The 22,902-nt window shown below is 31.5% G+C and overlaps 2 protein-coding genes across 6 annotated transcripts; one reads left to right on the forward strand and one right to left on the reverse strand.

Annotated features, from left to right (window-relative positions):
* The first annotated feature begins 809 nt into the window (after positions 1–809).
* On the forward strand, positions 810–6,952 carry LOC118040647 (endoribonuclease YBEY, chloroplastic). Of its 4 annotated transcripts, XM_073406310.1 has the most exons (13): positions 811–1,315; positions 1,427–1,678; positions 1,770–1,865; positions 2,032–2,209; positions 2,381–2,449; positions 2,543–2,643; positions 2,936–3,028; positions 4,167–4,238; positions 5,108–5,227; positions 5,318–5,368; positions 5,817–6,005; positions 6,291–6,459; positions 6,564–6,952. In XM_073406310.1, the coding sequence occupies exons 1-12, from the start codon at positions 941–943 to the stop codon at positions 6,456–6,458; spliced, it is 1,764 nt and encodes a 587-aa protein (XP_073262411.1). In that variant the 5' UTR covers positions 811–940; the 3' UTR covers position 6,459; positions 6,564–6,952. The 4 variants fall into 4 exon arrangements, with proteins under 4 accessions (XP_073262412.1, XP_073262411.1, XP_034903524.1 ...); XM_035047633.2 differs by having other exon boundaries at positions 812–1,315; positions 6,291–6,952; XM_035047634.2 differs by lacking the exon at positions 2,936–3,028 and having other exon boundaries at positions 812–1,315; positions 6,291–6,952.
* A 12,990-nt stretch (positions 6,953–19,942) lies between these two features.
* On the reverse strand, positions 19,943–22,008 carry LOC118040649 (profilin-6). Of its 2 annotated transcripts, none has more exons than XM_073406429.1 (4): positions 21,750–22,008; positions 21,448–21,585; positions 20,261–20,403; positions 19,943–20,171 (listed from the first exon to the last, which is right to left on the reverse strand). In XM_073406429.1, exons 1-3 carry the CDS (start codon positions 21,870–21,872, stop codon positions 20,269–20,271), a joined length of 396 nt encoding a protein of 131 aa, XP_073262530.1. In that variant the 5' UTR covers positions 21,873–22,008; the 3' UTR covers positions 19,943–20,171; positions 20,261–20,268. The 2 variants fall into 2 exon arrangements, with proteins under 2 accessions (XP_073262530.1, XP_034903526.1); XM_035047635.2 differs by having other exon boundaries at positions 19,943–20,155; positions 21,750–22,007.
* Between the last annotated feature and the right edge of the window lie 894 nt (positions 22,009–22,902).

Consider the following 22,902-nt stretch of genomic DNA (forward strand, 5'->3'; position numbering starts at 1 on the left):
AACTTGATAGGTCAAAATACAAATTAGATAACTAGTAAAAATATAGTTGGACTCAAAATAAATATTCAAGATGACCTTATTTTTATAAATATTGAGACGACAATAATTAGATCAATTTGGGTTAACTTGTCACTCTGCATGTAAGGTCATAAGACTAAGATAATTCTATATAAAACAAATCAAAATAAATTATGAAACTCAATTTTCAATAAACCTGATTTGGGTAATGAGACTGGGATAACCCAATAAAAATTAAATTGAAATAAATTATGAGTCTCAATCTCCCAATAAACCTAATATTAAAGGATGAAATTGAAAAATTAATTGAAAAAAAGACACAAAAATAACTTAAGACAACTAGGGTTAATCTGTCAAACCCGTGACTCGAGTTATAAGATGAAGATATTCTCATAGAAAATAAAATGTAACTTAATTCTCAATCAACTCTCAATATTGAAGGATAAAATTTAGAAAAAATAATCAATTAGAAGACCGTGATAACTTTATAAAAAGTAAATTAAAAAAATTTATGAAACTCAATCACCAATAAATTTAATATTAAAAGATAAAATTAAAATTTTTTAAAAATATAAATTAAAAAAATATTCAAATAAATAGTATTTTACAAGAGAATTACATTAAAATCCTCTTCTCTTTTAGATTTTGTTTTGTTAATTAATATTTATATTCCAAAATAAACATTTAAAAATTAAAACTATTGAAAATGTGATAATAAAAGAGCAACTGACATGTCGTTCCAAGCACGAACACCATGCAGAAAAAATCATCCCGAGTTCGACATCCACCGTTAGACACAAACTATGGCCTTCACTTCGTTAATGTCACTGTCGTCCCAACCAGACACTCCCAGAAAAATATCCAACACAACAAACAAATCTAGCCTCGCATTCACCAAATCAAATAAATAAGATCCTACTATATGCTCCCTCGCCTCTCTCCTCTCCTCCGCAACTCTCCAATGGCACGTGCCGTTTCACGCGCCACCACCCCTCTCCCACTCCCTACTCTCTCACCGGCCACAACTCTCTCCTGTCTCCACTCTCCTTCGAGTCTTTCATTTGCTCCAAAACCCAGCAATTTTAACTTCTTTTTGTTAACTAATACTGGACTCTTCAATAAAAAGTTCGAAACTTTTTCTCAAGAAAATTATAGGTGCACGGTTTGGGCCTCCCATAGAGGTTACCGGAAAGTCAGACGGCGGCCGGAGGCGGCGAGGAGGAGTAAAGAGAAGGATTTGGAGCTCAGTGTTAGCATTTGCATTGAAGAAGGCCTCCCTAATGACCCTGAAATATTGGTAAAGGAAACATCTTTCTTGTCTGTAAAGATATTTATGTGTTTTGATACTTGATTGGTGATCTTGACAACTGGGTTTTGTGTTTTGTTGTGAATGGTTGCTGTTACACAGAGTATAGCAGAATTGCTTAGACTAAATGTGCCTACGGCAATGAAGTTCGCATTTGATAGTTTAAAAAGTTCAACTTTTAAAACAAGGGATGAAGCTATAGCTGATGTTGGTGGGTTTGACAGCATTGAGTTGTCTGTGATGCTTTGCAATGATGAGTTTATTAGAAAACTTAATAAGGAATGGAGGGATGAGGATCATGCAACTGATGTTCTTTCAATGTCACAACACGTGCCTGGCCTTGACCTACCAATTGTAAGTGAGAAATGCATTGTTTTAGTTATTTAGAGGATTCATTTAGAGTGTCAGCATGGTTTGGTCACTCTTTGTTTTTCATTCTTTGCAGCTTATGTTGGGTGATATAGTGATTTCTGTTGAGACTGCTGCACGACAAGCCGAGGAAAGAGGACATACTCTTATCGATGAAACTCGTGTTCTCCTGGTTGGTGCAAATTTTACTCCAGTCTTCAATTACATGTTTTGGCATCTCTTTTTGGCTGTTATGATTTTTATACATAATTTGGATGTCTGTGCTTACTGTATTAGGGTAGTTGGTTAACTTCATAATTTGTAGTTTGACTCTCTTGGTTACTTTACCACACTTGCAGGTTCATGGGTTGTTGCATCTTTTAGGGTTTGATCATGAAATTAGTGAAGAGGCTGAAGCTGAAATGGATAAGGAGGAGGGAGTTCTTTTGGAGAGTCTTGGCTGGAAAGGGAAGGGATTAATTCAGAGTGCATACGATGCAGAAACTACTATGAATCATCATATGGGAAGTTCAGATGGTAATTTCACTTTATTAATTAGAAAAAAATTTCTTTCTGGTTTTGAGAGGATCCTGCTTCTTGGATGCATACTTACATTTTTATTTATTTTGGAGCTACAATGTGCTTTACATGCAAAGATATGAGTACATGATCATGCAATGACATCATCTTACACTACTTTGTTAAAAGACAGGATGAAAGAAGGCAGTCTTAGATTCTATAAACCAAAATTCAGCTATATCTTCTGCGATATGGATGGTGAGGTGACCCATACTTTTTGATGGGATATCCACATGTTTTGAACATTGAATTCTAATGTTTCCTTTGTCTCCCCACTTTCCTGATTTCTAGGAACGTTGCTGAACAGCAAAAGCCAAATCTCCTTGACCAATGCAAAGGCCTTGAAAGAGGCTTTGTCAAGGGGTGTGAAAGTGGTGATCGCGACTGGAAAAGTAAGAAACTGTGCAATTCTAGCCTTTCATCTCTAGTTCATTAACTACCAGCCAGCACATTATTTATATGCATATGCTTGACTTCTAGCTATGTTTTCCCATTCGTATTACACTCGGATTTTAGTTTTCATTTTCTTTAACAGGTGCTGGATGTTACTGTTTGTTTTTAGTTTTTTATTTATCTATCCACTAGCTAGGCTCCTCTTTATTATTTATTGTTCTTTCTTTGTTCTTTTTGTTTCTTATCAGTTACTTATCTGGCTGCTAGTTACTGATCTAAAATCTTGAATAGGCACGTCCTGCTGTGATAGATATTTTGAAGGCAGTAGATTTAGCTGGTAAAAATGGCGTTATCTCAGAGTTCTCTCCTGGTGTTTTCTTACAGGTTTTCCTTTATCTCTTTGAGGGTGTTTGTTATTGTAGTGCATGGTGCTTTTTAAAATTGTTTTTTGCTTATCAAAATGAATTTTTTTCAGATTTTTTTTTTCATTTTTGACATCAACTCATTAAAACCATCAGAAAACACTAAAAACATCATCAATTTGATGTTTTTTTCAAGCTAGAAGCACTTTTGAAAAGCACCTAAAAGCAGAAGCTATGCCAAACACCCCCGAAATCTAATCACCCTTTTGTGGTCATGCATTTTCTACTATGGATGTCATCAATTTAACAATTTTCAAGACATTCTCAAAATGCCGGTCATATGCATGTATGAATATGCATTTTGTGCTTACGCTTATACATGCAAGTTTTTCTTAAACTCAGCATGTTTGGAACGTCTTTATCTGTTATGCAAAATTGACCTAGGGGTCCTATCTAGCTTCATTAAGATAATAAGAATGATAATATTTAGCAGGTTTCTTTATTCTTCACTCCTTAAAGAAAAGAGCTTCGTTCTATTAGGCTTGAGGCTATTTTGCCTCTTTCTTCTTGAAACCAATCCGAAATTTGATGCAAGCCCAGGGGAGTTTAGGTATTCCCACTTGCAAGAGTTCAGGAGAGGCTTACAATAGATTTTATTAACATTGGATTTCTAATGAACAAACTGGATCAGTAACAGTTAGTTAGAAGGTGTTTTTTTACCAATCTGTACGTCATGCACAGGATTTGTGTGAATTTGAGGCCTCTTATACACAGGATTTCTTCTATACATTTATTTGGCTTGAGTTATTATCTTAGCATCATGAAATTGATGCGTTGCAAACCCATAGAACCTTAGTGAGAAAAAAGGATTTGTCTTCTTAGGTATTGTTATACATGCTTTCCCCCCTATCATTTCTCTTTCCAGTTTTACATTTGCTTCTGCTTTGCTTTTAGTTTTCCTCGGACATGCTTTCATCTTCCCCTATGAATATTGTTTTTTAAATAAAAGTAAGTCAATTTTCCCACTTTCCTGAATGCTGCAAAGCTTAGAGTTTCGTGCTAACATACTTTTGCTTTCATGGTATGCTGTCATGTTCAACCCCTAGATGTTGATTTTGACTCATTTGTTGTCACTTATTGGTGGTCTCTGTTTATTTCAGGGGTTAATTGTTTATGGTAGACAGGGTCGGGAAATTTTTAGAAGCAATTTGGATCTGAGTGTCTGCAGAGAGGTAATATTTCATACAGAAATGTCATATGGTAGCAATTAGATTTGAACTATGCATGAGTTTTATCAGAATAGTGAAGAAGAAGAGAAGGGGCCTTACACACACACACATAGACAAATATCTGCTGGGTGATTGGACTTTTTTGTCTCATGGTCACCTGGATGTGATATAGTTTGCTGTTTCATTGTAGCTAGCAGCCGCCTGTCACTGCTAAGTTGTCTGGGGAAGTTATTTTCTCTGAGTTTTTCATAATGCCATCTGAGATTAGCTGCACACTGTTTATTTGTCCTAGTCTTGTACAGTTGAGTTTTGCCTGCCTGCTCTGTCCTGGATTGGATATTCCTGGCTCTGGTGGTTGGATGCTGTTGCAGCTGTAGAATTCCCTGAATTTTATTGGAGCTGCCCAACCTTTTCATCTAGGGAAGTCTTTAGTATCAAATTATATGTGTTTTCTATGCAAAAGACTTTCCCTTCTACTCTAGTTTGATAGACCTTTTGTCAGACCATATTTCGATAATCTCACTCATCTTCATGTTTACAGCAGCACTAAATTTTCCTCCCCCCTTCTAAAAAGTCCATAGAGTCCATGTTCTTGATATAACTTGGTATAATGTTCATGGAGCTTCCACAATATGATTGCCTTGCATTTCATATTGTTAATAAAGCAACCCACTCTTTCTTTTTTTTTTTTTTTTTTAAACATAGTAATCCACTCTTATTGGTGGCAGATTTTAACCAGTATGATATTCTTTTTTATGTACTGAAAAGAAAGAACTGAAGCTAAATGGCTTTACGAGGCATGCGGATCTCTTGGTTGTATTAAAGGATCATTGTCGGTCACTAAGTACTTGTTCTTGGTTTTAAAATTGTAGGCATGTCTCTACTCTTGGGAGCACAGGGTTCCTCTTATTGCATTCAGCAACGATCGTTGCTTGACATTATTTGAGCACCCTCTAGTTGATTTACTGCATACTGTATATCATGAGCCAAAGGTGAATATTTTTCACTCTAGTAACAATTCTCTTGGACTGGCTGAACAATTATTCCATATAGACACATGATTTATGAGAAAATGTTGACAGGCTGAAATCATGCCTTCGGTTGAGCATCTCTTGTCTGCTGCGGACATACAGGTATTTGCACAAATATGGTCTCATTTTTCTTTTTGGAGTATCAAAAGAAAAGTGGTGTAGATGTTTTGAACCTAAAAAGGTTGACATGTTTTTAAGGTGTGTGTTTAGCAGATGGTTTTAGCCATGATATCTTTTCTTCAAATCAACTGAGTGGCAACTTTTCAGTTTTTATAATGTCAATCCTTTATTTTCATTGTACCTCAGTAAATCATGGACATATTTTTTCACTTATGATTGCATTCTTAAACAAACAGAAATTATTGATCCTGTATTGTTTTCTTTCCGATTTATTTGTTAAAAAACTGGGAGTTATGGATCCCACACTCTCGTTAAATGTATTTGTGTACCTTTATGCATGCAGCTGTATATTTAAGCCCTAGAAAACTAGATCTTCTCTACCTTTGGTTTTGTTTATTTTTATAATGGTTCACAACTTTTCAATTTACAGAAGATGATCTTTTTAGACACTGCTGAGGGAGTGGCTAAGAACCTGCGGCCATACTGGTCAGAAGCAACTGGAGGCCGTGCCAATGTTGTGCAAGCTGTTCCAGATATGCTTGAAATTGTCCCCCCTGGAACCTCAAAGGGGAGTGGTGTAAAATTGCTGCTTGATCATTTGGGTGTCACTGCAAAGGAGGTATGGGAAGATATAATCTGTTCTGTATTCCTTTTGTTTTTCATCTTGCCATCTTTTCTTTTCAGAATAAAGAAAATCTCTATAAGACTTGCAGTAGTTGCTGTTGTAGTCTCTCTTTTATTTACTTGCCGTCATAGTTTCACATTCTTTAATGGCCATTTCTCTTTGATTAGGAGAAAATGATGAATGGCCAAACCTGTGACCACCTTATAGTTCTGAGTTTTGGTCTGACATGCCTGTTCTTTAGACCATATTCTGGATTGTTTCTAATTTGTAAATTTTTAGATAATGGCTATTGGTGATGGTGAAAATGACATCGAGATGCTTGAGTTGGCTTCTCTAGGCATTGCTCTTAGCAATGGATCAGAGAAGACAAAAGCTGTGGCTAATGTTATTGGTGCCAGCAATGATGAAGATGGTGTGGCCTCTGCTATTTACCAGTATGCATTCTGAGGTATAAGGTCTAGTTTGAAAAATTCAAACAAAGGTCACATGGCGAAAGATATATGGTGCTGGATGCAATCTGGCCATTTTGACAGTATTTATTTCTCTTTATAGATGAAAGATGGGGCTCATAAATGAAAATAGAAACTTGTCAACTTCTTTCCCTATTGAACGAGTTAACAGTAGGTCATTCAGTGCCAGCCCCTCTGAAGCAAGGTCCTCGAGATGGTGGTGCGAATAAAGCGACCTTTTTTCTCATATTGATTGATTTCAATGATTTGAACTTCATGGATTGTTTTAGGTAGCTTTGTATCCAGAAATAGTTTCACTCTTTTTGTTGTTTTTGATTTCTTTTGGGGCGAGGAGTGTGAATTCAGGCATGCCCACACCCAGAGCCTCAATCTTTATGCGATATTCTTTTCCATACGAGATTTATGTACGTGCTACTTCATGTATCTGTTTGGATAATTCAGAAATGGACCAATGATCCTTAACTTTTTGCATTCTTCGGCCGTGAATTGGTTGGATCCTTCATTTCCATTATTTCATAGTAACAACTCAATCTTATTATTGGTGCTTTTAGAAATAGATACAAGTCAGAAGATCTCCAAACGTCGCTTCCATTGATGGAAGTCATTACTTTAAAATGTATGCTTGTTTCAACCCCAGGCACGTATAGAGTAATTCTGTCATTCTAAGAAACCACATTACTATTGCATTTTAAATAAGTGTGAGAAAATCATTTTTTATTTCTTTTTATCATGTGGTCAAGCAATTTTAACAAAGTGGATAATAATATGTAAAGTTAAAAATTAAGTTTGACAGAATCTAAATTTTGTATCTAAAAATACAAGGTATTATAACAAGATTTGGATATAAAGATAACCTTATATTTAAAAGCCCTAAATATATGAATGGGGGTACTAAACTAAGTAATATTTGATAAGTTAGTTTAGGATTTTTGTTCCTGGAAAAAAATATTGTTTTGTCACAAATAAATAAAAAAAAACTCATGTTTATTTTTTAACTTGCTATCCAAATTTATGGCTCAAAAAAACATAATATAATCTCTTCTAATTAACTAACTATAATAGATTCTTTTTAGATTGCAAGCTAATAAGTTTAAATCAGTAATCAATTAACATAAGTTTAATAATGAAATAAACATTTAAGAAATGTCTAACAAGCTAGAACAAACCCAAATTAAAAATATTCATTCAACATTAAATACATAAATAAAATAGAATAATAAAAACAAATTCTTCATGTTAAAATTCCTTTATATAGCCAAAATCTTCAATTTTCACACATTCTTTGTAGATTTTAGTCTTAACTTCAATCATGTTATTCTCTCTCGCCTTGATGAATTACTAGGCCTAATATATATGGTTGAAAAACTTAAGATGTCTAGTTTCCACCCCAACTTGAATAATAGAAAAATCCCACCTGTCGCTCCATATATATCCCAAGTAGTAAACAAAAGTCTAATTTGGTAGATTTGATAAAATTTATCCAATAACTTCAATCCTTTGAAATAATATGTTCCTAAACTTTATTTGATTTGAAAATGTACCAAAATATAGTTTTATGTGTCTAGTATCTCTCTATAAAATATCAACTTGACTTGATGTATGGTTTGAGAGATATGCTTGATCTCGCAAAACTTTTAAGGCCAAATTTAGACCTGACTTGGTTCATATCATCCTCCACTTCTTTAAAAAAATTTGACCTCAAATTTGTATCATGAAAAAATCTTTTAAGGTCAACAAATTAGTACCAGCTAAAGAATAACATCATCATTAAAAAAGAAAAAGAAAAAGAGCATTGTTAGCAAAAAAGGTCTGCTTGATATATAAGTTCTTATTTTTAGCCATCTTCCCCTTCTTCAATTTCAGTTGCTCCTCGTGTATTTTACTGGGTGTCAAAGATATAAGAGTTACAGGTTTTTCATTCATCTCAGAGGAATATCTATTTTCCATTCCATTATTCATAGTTGTCCTATCATATTGTCATGGTCTACCAAGAAACAAATAACTAGCTTGCATTGACATAACACCTCATCATAATATTTACCAAGATAAAAAAACAACTAAAACCTTCTTATTCACTTTCACTTCACCACTATCATTCAACCACTGCAATTTATAAGGTATGAGATGTTTATTAGTGTGCAAGTTCAACTTTTACACCAATTTAGTACTTGTTGTATTAGTGCAACTACCACCATCTTTTTATTAAATTACATTCCTTATTCTAAACATGGCATCTAGTGTGGAATATGTTCTCTATTTTACCTTTAGAAACATCCATATTGACAAGCAGATTCAAATCACCCTCGGTGTTAGCCTTTCAATTGGGTTTCTAAGGTGTCAAAGGGCCTAATGGTTAGATTTGCTAAATGATAACCTTCCATTTATGTTGTTTCTCCATCTTCTCGATCATATGCACCATCTCCTTTAAATCCATATTATGGTCCCAGTACCTATAATTATCCATTTGGCCAAAATTATCACCATATATTTCCCCTCCAAACTAAATATTCTGCTGTTGTCCAAAACATTTACAAAATCAACATCATTCATGTTCGTACTACTAGTCACGAACTTATCCATATCAGTGTTAAATTGCATAAAAGCACTCCTAACATTAAATTCTCTTTGCTTAGGCCTATTTTGAACCCCCACCATGATTATTGTCATGTTGCCTCTCAACCTATTCAACTTATCTCTAGAAATCATTACCTATCCAATCCATCTACTAATTCATAATACGTATCTGAGTTATAATTTCATTGTCTCTTCTCTGTGGTGCCATATTGTTGCTTCCCTTTGACATCTTTAAATCTAAAAATTGGTTAGTTCACAAGAAATAAATATTCCTCACCCACCCCCTCACATGTTTACTCTCTTCTCGTGTTTCAGTCAAATATTAGCTTTTCACTTAAATATGTTTCCTATACCTTTTTTCTCTTGTCTCACCTTTATTCGGCTCTTGTGGAACTAATTTCAATACCAAATATAACAACCTTAGTGGCATATCCAAATATGTGTATATGACTCAAGAAGCAATAAAAACATGAAAACAAGTAATGACAAAACAACTATTACAATTTCACAAGTAACAAATGAATTTGTATGAAAAATTGATGTTTTTGAAGATGTGAAAAAAAACAAGAAAAAGTTATAAAAAAATTTAAATGACATCTAAATATATCAGTTATGATGTTATTATATAGTCATAATTGAAAAATAATAGAAACAAAACATGTTTGAATTACGAATGTGAATTAGACCCGTTACAACAAGTTTCAATTCCGAATTGAGTTCCTATAACAAATGAACTCCAAATGACTTAAAATTTTATATGGGGTACAACTAGAACCTTAAAACCTAGTACATAAAATCTGAGGAATTTATAAACTTATTTGACCTGAAATGACCTTTCGATACGAATCTGACCTGTCACGATAAATTTTAATCTCGACCTTGGTTACCATAACAAGTGATCTCTAAATTAGCTCAAATTTTATATGGGGTGCGATTAGGCTTCCTAGAACCAGTATATAAAATTCAAGAATTTTATGAATTGGTTTGGTTTAGATTATCCCTTGTTTGTGTATTAGGGGAGATTCAACAAAAGTGACTATTGGATGTTCTTTTCCTTTTTTTTTTTACTCTTTATGCTAATGATATATTCTAAGACAACAACAAACTAAAATTAAATCTTTTTTAAGGAATTTTAGATGCAAAATACTAAGCTCTAGACACGAAATAATTGAAAATCGAATCAAAGACAACTAAAGCCAAGGAAGCCGAAACTAATAAGAAGAAAATAAATGATATAACCTAATTTTGAAGCCTAGATCTGATATCAACTGATTCAGATTTCTTGATCACGTGGTCAAGAAACCCTTAACGAAGTAGATAACAACTTAGAAAGTTAAAAATTAGGTTTGACATAACCCTGACCTAGAGGTAACCTTGTACATAAGAACCAAAGGTATCGGAAAAATACTTGGACCCAAAGATAATATTTTATCTAAAAACCTTAAGCATACGAACGATACCATAAAGCCAATGTATGATCTTTTTTCTTGCAAAGAAATGTTGTTTTGCCACAAATTTCTAGCTAAAAAAAAAACAAAATATAGTCTGTTCTAACTAACCCTAATGGACCCCTTTTGAGTTGCAAGTTAATAAGCTTAAACTAGTAATCAACTAATATAAACCTAATAAGGAAATAAACCCCAAAACAATGTCTAATAGGCCAAAACAAATCCAAATTAAAAATATTTGTTAATAAATAAATAAATAAAGAAAATAGGATAATAAAAATAAATTCTTCATGCTAAAATTCCTCTATGTGACTCGAATCTCCAATTTTCGCGCATATGACAAATATCAGTCATGACTTCCAACACATTGTTCTCTCTCGTTTGTATGAATTATTGGGCTTACTATATATGATTGAAAAGTTTTAGATATCTAGTCTAGCTCAAGTTGGATAGAAGCAAAACTATATCTGTATTTCTAGATATGTCCCAAACAATACACAAATGTTTAGTTTGATATATTTGATAAGATTTAACTATTAGCTTCGACCCTCTGAAATAATATATTCCCGAACTCCATTTGACCTGAAATATTTCCATAATATATTTGTCTATGTTTAGCATCTCCCTGTAAACTTTAAACTCAATATGATATATGCTTTGAAAAATATACCCGATCTTGCAAAACTGGTCAACATATAATTTAATGCCAAATTCATGTCTAACTCCTATGTTTGGAAACTTTTGAGATTATTCAATTGAATTTTAAATGGAATTCAATTGCTAAAAAATAACCACAAGCAAATTAGATGGGAGACTAATTTGCTACGATAACTCTTCTTATAATTGATATCTTAAAAATATTTAAAAAATACCCTTAACAATACAAATTCTACAAATTCTAAGTTTTATAAATCTCTCACTATCTCTTTCCTTCTCTTCTTCTAACCCCTATCATTTGTTCTTGTCGTATATCTCATATAATTAGCTCATGCTAGTCCTTGGTAATTTGAGTTTATTGGTAATTTTGAGTTTATTATTATTGTAGGAAACTAAGAACCCTAATTCCATGAAAGCAATATTTGTTACACAAGGTGAATTATAAAACCTAAACACATGTGAGGAAAAGCATTGTAGATATGCAATTATTTATTGTGGATTATAACAATAAAATTATGGTTTTGACCTTAATAAAAAAATCAGATGAACTGGACTTAAGGGGTAAAATGATCTTTTCATGAGGTTAAATTGTCATTCCTTATTTTTTTTAGGAGTAGCACTGTCTTATCCTATTTTTTATGACAGTAAAATTACTATATTACCCTTAAAAATCTAAAAAATATTAACCTTGGATGTAAAGGTCTTGTAGGAATTTCATTTTACTATAAACAATGTAATGGATCAATTGCCTTTACCATCAAATTTTTTAAACCTTGACTTCAAAGGCTTGTAAATAATTAATTTTTTTTTTATTATCATTTAATCATTGGGGCATTTTTGTCTTTGTCAAGATAAAATAAAAAAATAGAAAAAAGCTGGTCACGTGTGTGTTGTATCATTTGACTCGTCACGATGTCCTCTTTCTTTCTATGTGGCGTGTGCATGGTGACTCCATATTAGTTGGAATTGAATAACTTTTTTCCCTTTTTCTTTTCTTTTTTCCACCTTGATTTGTGCATTACACCTTAAAAAAACCATATTAGCCCTTCAATTTTCTCCCTTCAGATTTAATCCATCTTCTTTTAATTGTAATTTTCTTATTTGAAAACAATATTTTAAATTGAAAATTATTTTCAATTTCATCCTACAATTTTCTCATCTCTTAAATTTGATCTCTATTCTTTTGATAACTATTTTTTTTTTATTTCATGTGATTTATAAATTTGATTTCTTTTTACAATTTCATCCCTTTTTTTTTTGTATCAAGACTTTGTTATTTTTATTATTGTTTTTCTTCTTCGACAAGTTTTTTAATTGATTATTTTTTCAATCTTATACTTCAACATTAAATTGGTTAGTAATTCACCTTCTTTAATTAAGCTTGGGTATGAGATTTCACAGGTTATAATTTTGAAATATCAACCCAAGTTCAAAAGATTAACCTAAGTTTGCTTTGTTTTTCATGTTATTAAACTATATGTGTGTATATATATATATATATATATATATATATATATGTATGTATGTATATATGTATATATATGTATGTATGTATTATTAAATTAAATGAACTTTTCTTATGTTTCTTTAAAATCCTAGTTTACTCGAATCACTTTTTTTTTTTTTTGAATTCTATGTTTTTTTCTATTTCTATCCTTCAATATTTGGCTTATTATAATTGAGCTTCCTAATTTATTTCAGTATGGATTTCATGGTTTTATCATGATCTCATATTCTAGATTATGGGTTTCACAAGTTAACAATGGTCGGCTTAGATCACTCTAATGTGCAGTCGTCTCAACATGTTTTTTTAGAAAAAGATGTCATTAAACATGTCACAATTTAAGTATTTTTAAAGTGTTTTTAGCTAGAATGTATTGAATTTTTTAATTCCTAACAACTTTGTATTTTTTTTAAATTATTAAACCCACTATGTAGTAGGGGTTAAAAAAACTAATTTGACATATTGTCACTTTTGCTTTGTTAAACTTGTTTATAAAGCTTACTCTTGCTTTGTTTAATTTATTTCTAGTACATCCTGATTTATTATAAAAAAAAAGATTATGGATTCAATTTTCACATTAAGAAAAAGAAATGATTTCCAAATTAAGGGAAAAAGAATCAAGTATGTTAATTCATTTCAATTCCATAAGTATTGCAAATAGTATAATTGAATTCAATTTTATGGTTCCAAATAGGATGATATATATTTTTGTAAAACAATTGATTTGGTTTCTCTCTCACCTATATAGGAAAAAAAATGGTGCTAATGGATTAATTTGTAACAACCTACTACTTACTTTCTAAAATTCACATTGAAGAAAGAGACAAATATAAAGAGAAGCAATAATATAAAATTCATGACTTATTTAAAATAATAAAAATATCTCTACTTTTGATTTCTTTCTCCTAGCTATATCTCTTTATTTATTTAAAGTGGACCTTAGGAAGTAACTACTAAGATGCTACTAGTTACTTCATGAGCACCATAAAATTCATCATTGTGTTAAGGGATGCGGGATCACAAAATACTATGCAATTAATAATTAAATTAAAATTGAAATTAAAAAAATAAATAAAAGGGATCAATATTTCACTGCGCACTAAGACATATGTTACTGTGGATTGGAACATTAAAATGATTGTTTTATCAATCTCAAGAAATATCATTTAACTAGCTATTGGGGGTAAAACAATCTTTTCCATAAGATTTTTTTGTCATTATCATATTGATTGGGAACACAAAAGTCTTTTTACATTTTAACATAATGAATTGAATTAAAAACCCTTAAAAAAAAAAAAAAAAAAACAAAATTAGGTTCAGGGGCATTTTGGTCTTTTAATGCTTTAATTGCATATTCAAATGACTACATTGCCCTTAATAGCAAAATAATTAAAACTTAGTCCATCAATTGTTTTGTATTTTTATCATGGTGTTTTAGTTATTATCAATTTAAATGAGGGGCAATTGATATTTTAACAAATATAAAATAAATAAAAAAATAAAAGTTGCTAGCATGTGCGCAAAGCTCTTTAAACGATGCATGCAATGCCTCCTAGTGATCAAAAGCCTCCTTCCACGATGGTGTTGAAAGCTCTTGCCATCCTTTTCTCGTGGTCTAGCGCGTGTGTGTGGCGGAGCAACAATTGGGCCATGATGGATTTTTTTTTTCTTTCCTTCTCTTTCTCTCTCCTTGCCTTGGATTTTGGGTCAACCCTTTCAAAAAATAAATGTGTCCTATAAGTTTGTATTTGTAACAATTTTGATCCTCATTCTCTTGGTTTTTTTTTTTTTTTTTTGCTTTTAATGCCTTTTAAAGTTGATATTTTTTTCGATTTCATCACTCAACATTTTATTTCATGTGATTTTTGTATTTAATTTGATCACCATTTGTTTTATTGCTATTTTGTTTTATAATTTTTTTAATTTTGTCCCTTAATATTATATTTCATTTAATTTTTTTTTTATTCAATTTGGTCATTATTCTTTTGATTGCTATTTTTTTTTTGTTCTATCCTTTTCTCTATTTATTTTATATTTCAAATTAGTCCCTCATTATTTTTTTCATTTAGTTTTTATACCAGATTTGATCCTTATTGTTTTGTTTTTTAATTTTGGATAATTAGGAATTTTGCTTCATGATTTTTTCAAGTGTTGCCATTTATAGAGTAATCCTGATCTTATGATCAAGGTCACAATTTTCAAAGACTAACCCAATCTAACTTTGATTTTTTAGGTATTTTTTTAAATTGATATTTTTTCAATCTCATCCTTCAACATTAGGTTATGGAGTCTTGAGCTTTGTAAAAAAAAAAATTTCTTTCCTCTCTATTGTTTTATATTAATCTCGTATCTTGAGTTGCAAGTTAGTCAAGTTAACCTGAGTTGAATTAAATTTTTTTTGATGTTTTTTAAATTGATTATTTTTAGTTTCGTCTTTCATCATTTAGTTTGCTTGAGATTTAATTTAACCTCCATTATTTTATTCACTCTCTTCTATGCGAGGTTATCCTGGTTGTTATAAACTAATTTTGAGTTCCCTAAAATTATCATTTTCTTTAAAAAAAAAATTAAATAAAAGAAAGAAGGTTTAAAAATACAAAAATATTAGAGGACAAAGGACTTGCATTGCAAGAATAGGCTGAAGAGGAATGTGAATGTATAAATGAGAGATGAAGGAACTAAACCGGATATTTGACAATATTAAAAACTCAATTACACACTTGAAGGACTTGAATGTGAAAGACAATGCAAATTCAATGTTAACTTAGGTGAATATTAGAAATATTTGCATAAAACTTAACTATGAAAACTTAATTAGATTTTTAATAGGCTAATCTGTTTTAATTATGGGCATAATTAAATATTTAAAAATTAATTTAGGCTAAAATTAAAAGAATTAAATTTTTAATGGGTTAAATTAATTTTATTAAGGACTTGATTGGTGAAAAATTAAGTTTGGAAGCTTGATTTGGTCTAAATTAGAATGTAATTGGAAGGACCAAGTTTAATTTTGACAAACTTAATCAATTGAAATCAGGGAACAAAATGCAAGAAAATTAAAGTTCAAGGGTCAATTAAAGGCCAAATTAAAGAGATTCAGAACTAAAGACTTTTCTGCAAAAGGCACACAACATTTGGAGCTATACCAAAGTTTTTCAAGGACTAAATTAAAGAAAATTAAAGCTTAAGAATTAATTGGGGGCTAGATTGAACAAATTGAAAAACAAGGACTACTTTGAAAAAGGCACCATATTTGAGGGGTCTTAATTGATGTTTGACAAGGGTCTAATTGCACAACATTAATCAATTTTATCTCAATTAATGTCGTTTGAGCTTAAATTAAAAAAACCAAAGACTAAATTGGAGACTACCTAATCCCAATTACTAAACCCTTAATTTTAAGGGTTTAAGGAAAACAATGTTGTTTTGCTTAAGGTTCTCCTATTTTGGCTGATTATGAACCATTTTTTTTAGCAATAATCATAGCAACTCCAACTACCATTGAACGAACAGTGACCACTATTCGATAGAGAAGCTTCCTCTTTATAAGGCCATGTCGTCTGTTTTCAATGTTTGTGCCTCACCTGCCATGCGAAAGCCCTTAGCATCTTGTCCTAAGGTGACCTTGTCTGGTTCAGTAAAATTCAACAGTGTTACACATAACTTTAGGTTGATGGTGAGAAGGCTACAAATCATCAAATCAAGCATGGTTTAATCCAAGTTGAAAACTAGCATCCCTTTTACAAGATTCATTGCTTGGTTGGCTTCAATGACCTTCTATTTTCCATAATTAATTCTTGGAAGGTGCACCACCAATCAACCATTTTTAGCCGAGTTTTATCTATAAGGTTCCCAACTTTTACTAAAAGTTTCAAGAGTTAGATATCTTGGGATAGGGAGAACAAAAGAAGAAGAGAGGAGAGTGGTCCCATAACAGATCAGAGGAAAAATAGGAAAGAATCTCTTATGATTTAGTTTTGGAAAACAACTTTCAAACTTATAAATAGTTTCGCAACCTCCTGCTATTTTGAGGCTACAAAAGAAGTGTCTTTTGGAGCTTGAAAGAGGATAGGAGAGGTAGGAAAAAAAAAGTCATGAAAAATAGAAGAAACATTAAAAGAAAACCAATAAAATAGTAAAAAGAAAAAAGAAAAAAAAAGAAGATTTTTATGAAGAAGGAGATCAAAAATTATTTGGAAAGGGCTACTGGAATCTATTCAAATCAAGTGAAAGAGGCAAAACTAGTTACAATTATCTCTTGAAGGTATATTACTCAACTTGATGAAGGGTTAGAGCTTTGATAATACCCATCCCCTCAGCATTTTAAGCTTTGATTCATTTATTTAAGTGTTTGTTCATGTTGTTTTTGAAATGATTCGACCATGTTTTAAGTTGTTTTTTCATATATGTTCTAGTTGCAATATGATTGTTTGTTCTTGTTGTTAATATGGTGTTTTATGATGTTTAATAAATGATTAATGGCATGCTTTTGATGTTCGAATACTTATTTTTGATGCATGAAAAACATATGTTATGGTTTGATGATTGTATTCAAAAAATGAGACATATAAAAACACTTAGTCATTCTGGTATTATTGTTTAGTTTTGGAAGTTCATATAGGTCATTTTGATGTTTTTTTTTTTTTTTTTATGTTAAATGAACTTTTGGATTGATAAAAATAGTATATGTGCATGTTTGTATGTTGACAGTAGGTTATAGACTTTGAATCCCATGCATTATAAGGATTACATGTTTATTGTTGTTTTTTAAGGCTTAAGCATGTGTACATGAGTGTATGTGACTTGTATGAATAGGCCTTATGTATTTATTTTGGGTTTTTGGTGCATCTTCTGGATTTTAGTAGATTTTGGGTTTCTAGGTTTAACATTCATCTGAAGAAAATTGCTTTGGGTTTGTGCTTTTCATGCAATTTTGATCAATTGTTGATTCTTACACATGTATAAGTTTGTTGATCATTAATCTATGATTTTAAAGGCTTAAAAACACTGAAATCTTAGCATTCGATCTTTGATTCTTCATTTGTATTTTTCATAAAATCAAATAATCATGATGATTGGTTGTTTGTTGTGATAATATAGCCTCAAAAGTTTGCTTGAAATATGATTTTACATGTCTTTGATTTTGTGATATCTAGTCTGAAATTGAATCTGTGTTTCTAGATATATGCTAAATGTTCTTCATGTTTTTGAAAAATTCTAAGGTTTGATCCATTTCAATTTGAAATTTATAAAAAATTATGTTCTTACCTTGTTTAATTGGTTTTAATTATTTGGGCTTTATTTGCTTGTTTATAGGCTAAGCCCACAAAGCCCAGCCCACATAGCTAGTTGACTCATAAATTTTAAGGCCTTGTTTGGCCCGTCTCAATTTTGTAAGAAAAAAATCATTTTTCTTCTTTTAGGGTGTGTTTGGAAAAACACCTTTATCCTTGATGATGTATTTTTGATCCATTGCTAAACAAAACCCAAATAATTTTCAAATTTTTTTGAAAACATCTAGGGATCATTTTAAAATTATTGTGGATCCCTCACATGTTTTTCAATCATTTTATTAAGTATTTGGATTGTAAACTTGCACTGTAAAATACTAACCCAATATAAAATATACATGTTTTTCTTCAAATTTTCCTAAAAATACAAAAGAAATTTAAAATTTCTTATTTAAAAAATAAAAAAAATATATATTTTTATTTGTGTGCATACAACCAAATTCTAAAAATTCTCATGCATATTTTATATATATATATATAAAGAAAAAAAATTGTATTTTTATCATACTTTGAAAAATATAAAAATCAATTAATGAGTATTATAACAACTTTACGATTTCCATTAGGATTTGATTAGAATTTTAAAAACACCACAAAACGCAACTTGTTTAATTAATATTTGGGGTATGAATTTTATAATGCAATGCATATTTTTTATATTAAATTAAATGAATTGACAAAAATTAAATGTTAAGAATTAATTGTAAACTTTAATATTTGAGGGTATAAAATTACACTGTAAAGTATATCCACAAGTATTAAAAATTTAAAATAAAAATAAATACATCATTAAAGTTTGAGCTTTAAAATGATCAGGTTTTAGTCTGATAAAACAAAGACCTTCATATTCATGAGAATCTTTCTTGAATCTTAGATAAACCAATAAATATAAATATGACTAAAAAAACAATTAATCAATAATGTAACTTATTGGAAGTAGGGCGCATTGGGTATAATACATCTTTCTCATGCATAACCAATTCCTTTACTTAAACTCTTGCAGAGTAGTAGATTTTCTAGTGACTATTATATTAGATGACGACTCCGAAACCTTTTAAATTATAATTTCATGATTAATCCCAACACATTCAAAACCCCCTCAATCCATGATAAAAATCTATCATTCGATATCATGCACGCTGACACCGATCTCACGATTAGACTGTGATTTTAACATGTTGACTCAAGTTAGGTTTTTTTTATCTTTTTTTAAAAAGATTTTTTTAGTTTGTACTAAAACATTTACTCTATGGGTAATTAAGCTTTAAATTTCTTTCATTTTCCTGAAGAAGCTATCCCACTCTCATTAAGTTTTTACTTAGAAAATATCTTTTTATAATATTGGTAAAGTGTTATTTTTTTTAATTAGGTATCAATATTTTTTTTATTATATTATTAAATTAACTAAGATTATTATACTCCATCCTTTTTTTTATATTAGAAAAAAAAATAATATATTTTTTTGTTGGTAAAAATTGAACCGGTCAACGGCATAACTATAGTGTCAATACTATAATCGTTCAAAATGAAGATACATGTTCAGATTCTAAAACCAGCAGGCGGCATCTGCAAGTAACCACCTTAATTGGTGTATAAAAAAATTGATTTCATTAGTTTGTTTATAACTGATCTACTTGGGTTCTTGTCTCTATTCATCATTCATGTATAGTGTGGCTTATCTGTTGTCGCCAATCAGCAAACATGGCTTATGGTCACAGACAACAAAAAAATAAAAAATTCCCAAATGGGCTGTCACCCCGCAGTTTTGAGCCTCCTAACGAGTGCCCGAGGAATGCTATGGGGTGACCATGGCTAATGCTAAGCGGCACTATTTGGGTTCAGAAATGCACCTCTTAAAATGGTTAGGCAGGGCTCTGTACTTGCATCCGATCTGTTTTCCAGAACATTAATTTTGCCCAAGCCATAACGATAGGGAAAAGGGAGGAGTAAAAAAGCAGATAAATTTCAAAATCAAGAAATACAAGTCTAACAAAAAACTTCAATCTCAAATCCATTAAATCCCTCGCAGGTAAATATTCCAGTATAATAAATCAACACACTTCCATTCAGAAGTCTGATATTAGGAACACAGATATTTCATACAAGAGAAGCCATGTCTCTATCACCTCAAAACAGAGTGTCAAACAACTTCAACGTCATACTTAGACCCAGACCCAACTTCAACTTTAAACACCAGCAACTGCAAGAAATTCCAACTTCAAGTGGGTACATGCAAGCCTCCAAAGCTACCATCAAATTCCCATAGAACGAAGGACAAAAAAGATGAAAGAATCAAGCCACGTACCTAGAAGACTAAAGGCCCTGATCGATTAGATAATCACCAAGCCTTTCCACAATCATGTTGCATTGACCGGGAGTTAGAGGCTCATCATACACGCCAATTATCAGTGCCTGATTGGTCTTCTTGACAGTGACACCACCAGAACCCTTTTAAAAATAATGTCAAGTCAGTGGAAACACACAAAGGCAAAAGAGCTTGTATGCAAGAGCTTGATGCAATGTACCAAGCGGCAAACATTTCTGCACCTGTGAAACACTAAATTCTTTTCATCAAATTTTGTGTACAAAGCAACCAACTAATGCACATTCCACAATTAAGAAGTTCAGTCACGAGTCACTCTGCTAGATACTTGCCAATCCCAAAACTATCATACATTTAAAGCCACCATCTTTTTTTTCTTTTTTAAATTCAAACAACCTAGCTGCAAAGTGGGGAATACACAGCAATATGAACTAGCAAATCACAGTCACATTTCCATTCCATATCTAGGAATCACTCCCTAAATACTCCATTCCATTTCCAACTTCAGAAAACACCAACCTTTCCTATCTCTACATTGCGCAAACCTAATCTATTAATATTAATTGTCAATTAGACCTTTGGCAACTTACATGGAGCAAATCTAATTTAAAAGAAAAATAATTTAAAAACAAGAAATCACATAAAAGCTCCCAGCAACTAAAATGGCAAGCAATCAATGGTAATATCTGGGTTTCAGAAGCATCAAATAATTGGTCAAGTCTGGAAAAAGCTTAATGTTTTTGAAAATATCAAAATGATTTACCTTTAACATTGACTATAGACACAAATCAACAACAGGACAAGCTAACAAGTTAGGGCAATCAACAAGAGATTAGTTGTTGATCGTCAATGTTAATTAAACAATTTTGAATTTCAAATATTTCATCTAATCACCATCACTTTCCCATGCATTGCATGCCTTTGGATAACTGATCCAAGAATTTGAGATGCGATGCTATGCATTTCGATGACGAAAGAAGGGTTTGAAAGTCAAAATTGTCTAATTATTACACCAATTAACCACTAAATAACACCAACTAATCTCTTAACGGCACCCAACCAGGTAACAAGACCCTTTACAATATAATTAATAATTGTCAGTCAGTGCATGTCGCTATTTAAAATCCTCAAAATTAGCAATATCTCAATAAAAGAAACCGAATCATCACCTTCTTTCCTCGGATAACAGCTCCAGGTTCGCCTTGGATCACCATGTACTTGGTGCCACCAAGGAACAACCCAGTTGGTGCAAGAGATCCGGGTTCCTCAAAATCTTTCATGATCGCGCTCACTTCTTCTTGGGTGAACTGCATCAGAAGCACCGATGCGTGAATAAATTATTTTAACCTTTTAAATTGCAGTAACCAATCGAATCAAACCACGCATGCAGGGGAAAACAAACAACATGTCGGGAAAAAACCGAACCGATCCGGACCAGATCGGAGAAATTAAGAATTATAAGAAATGAAACCTGAGGGAAGGAAGCGCTTAGGGCCCAAACGCTGCCGTCGTGGCCGATGATGGCAGCGGAGGTGAGGGTATTACCCTCGATGTCACACATCAAGTGGTCATCAACGTACACCTGCCACGACATTTTGATTGATTGATTGATTGATTTGAGGCAGAGAGGAAGAGCTGTAGAAGTTTCTAGTAGCTATGGATTGAGGGAAGGGGCGAGGAGGAAGATATAAGCCTATGATATGAGATGAAGGACAGCAGTGGGAGCTAAAGAAAGGAAGGTTGCGTTATAACTACGCCGACGCGTTTGTCCACCGTGGATTATTGCCTTATGCGGTGTCACTTGTGGGGTCTTTTGTTATTAATTAACTTTTAACAGCTAAGTGTTTCAGTCTTCATGATCTCACATTTATTTGCTCATTCCATTGTTCATTGTCGATTTTCTTCACCCAATTTTCTTTTGTTGGAAACATCTTTCCCTCCAATTCCTGTTTTCTATGGTTTCATGCTCTATTATGTTTTCTCAATTTGTCTTTCCTCGTACGTTTTTGTTAAATATTTTGGAGTTAAATTAACACCCAATTTTATGAGGTTGAGTTCATGCTTATTTTAAATAACAAATGAAAAAAATAAAAATAAATAAAGGATCAAGATTAACATCAATAGCCTTTTTTTTTTTTTTCTTTTAAGTTGATAATATTGTAATTATTAAATCCCAAGTGAAGGTGACAAAGTCTTGAATAACATTTAATTTTAGGATTTGATGTTTAACTTATCAATTGTAAATCGTAATTGATTGGGCAGTAATGTCCCATAGATAATCTCTTTCAAGGGAACTATGAGTTGAAAATTGTCACCATGTGATCATTTAAATAAAAAAATAATAATTGTCTACATTGTCTGTTTTTATTTATTAAGGATACAATACATTTATTAGTTTGCTTACTAGCAATGTCTCCTGTATTTTGTTGGGTTGAATAATTATTTTTTAAAAAATAAAATAAATATATAGATTTATTCAACATGTTTTTTCTTTTTACATAATCCTATTTATAAATTGAAAAAATAATGTATGTATTTAATTAAATAAATTAAGAATAATTTGTGCTAATAAATACCCTTTTTTTTATTAACGATAACTAAATACTAAACTGAAAAAAATCAAG

The sequence above is a fragment of the Populus alba genome, chromosome 18 (assembly GCF_005239225.2).
Source record: "Populus alba chromosome 18, ASM523922v2, whole genome shotgun sequence".
In the NCBI taxonomy this organism is placed as follows: domain Eukaryota; kingdom Viridiplantae; phylum Streptophyta; class Magnoliopsida; order Malpighiales; family Salicaceae; genus Populus; species Populus alba.

What these genes read in the sequence shown, in the direction of transcription:
- LOC118040647 (XM_073406310.1), top strand. Translation starts at nt 941, where the DNA reads ATGCTCCCTCGCCTCTCTCCTCTCCTCCGCAACTCTCCAATGGCACGT. An exon ending in TATCTTCTGCGATATGGATG is followed by an intron (nt 2,450 to 2,542) that starts GTGAGGTGACCC and finishes CCTGATTTCTAG; the next exon opens with GAACGTTGCTGAACAGCAAA. An exon ending in TGGTGATCGCGACTGGAAAA is followed by an intron (nt 2,644 to 2,935) that starts GTAAGAAACTGT and finishes AATCTTGAATAG; the next exon opens with GCACGTCCTGCTGTGATAGA.
- LOC118040649 (XM_073406429.1), bottom strand. Translation starts at nt 21,872, where the DNA reads ATGTCGTGGCAGGTGTACGTTGATGACCACTTGATGTGTGACATCGAG. An exon ending in TAAGCGCTTCCTTCCCTCAG is followed by an intron (nt 21,586 to 21,749) that starts GTTTCATTTCTT and finishes CTTCTGATGCAG; the next exon opens with TTCACCCAAGAAGAAGTGAG. An exon ending in CTGTTATCCGAGGAAAGAAG is followed by an intron (nt 20,404 to 21,447) that starts GTGATGATTCGG and finishes TATTTTTAAAAG; the next exon opens with GGTTCTGGTGGTGTCACTGT.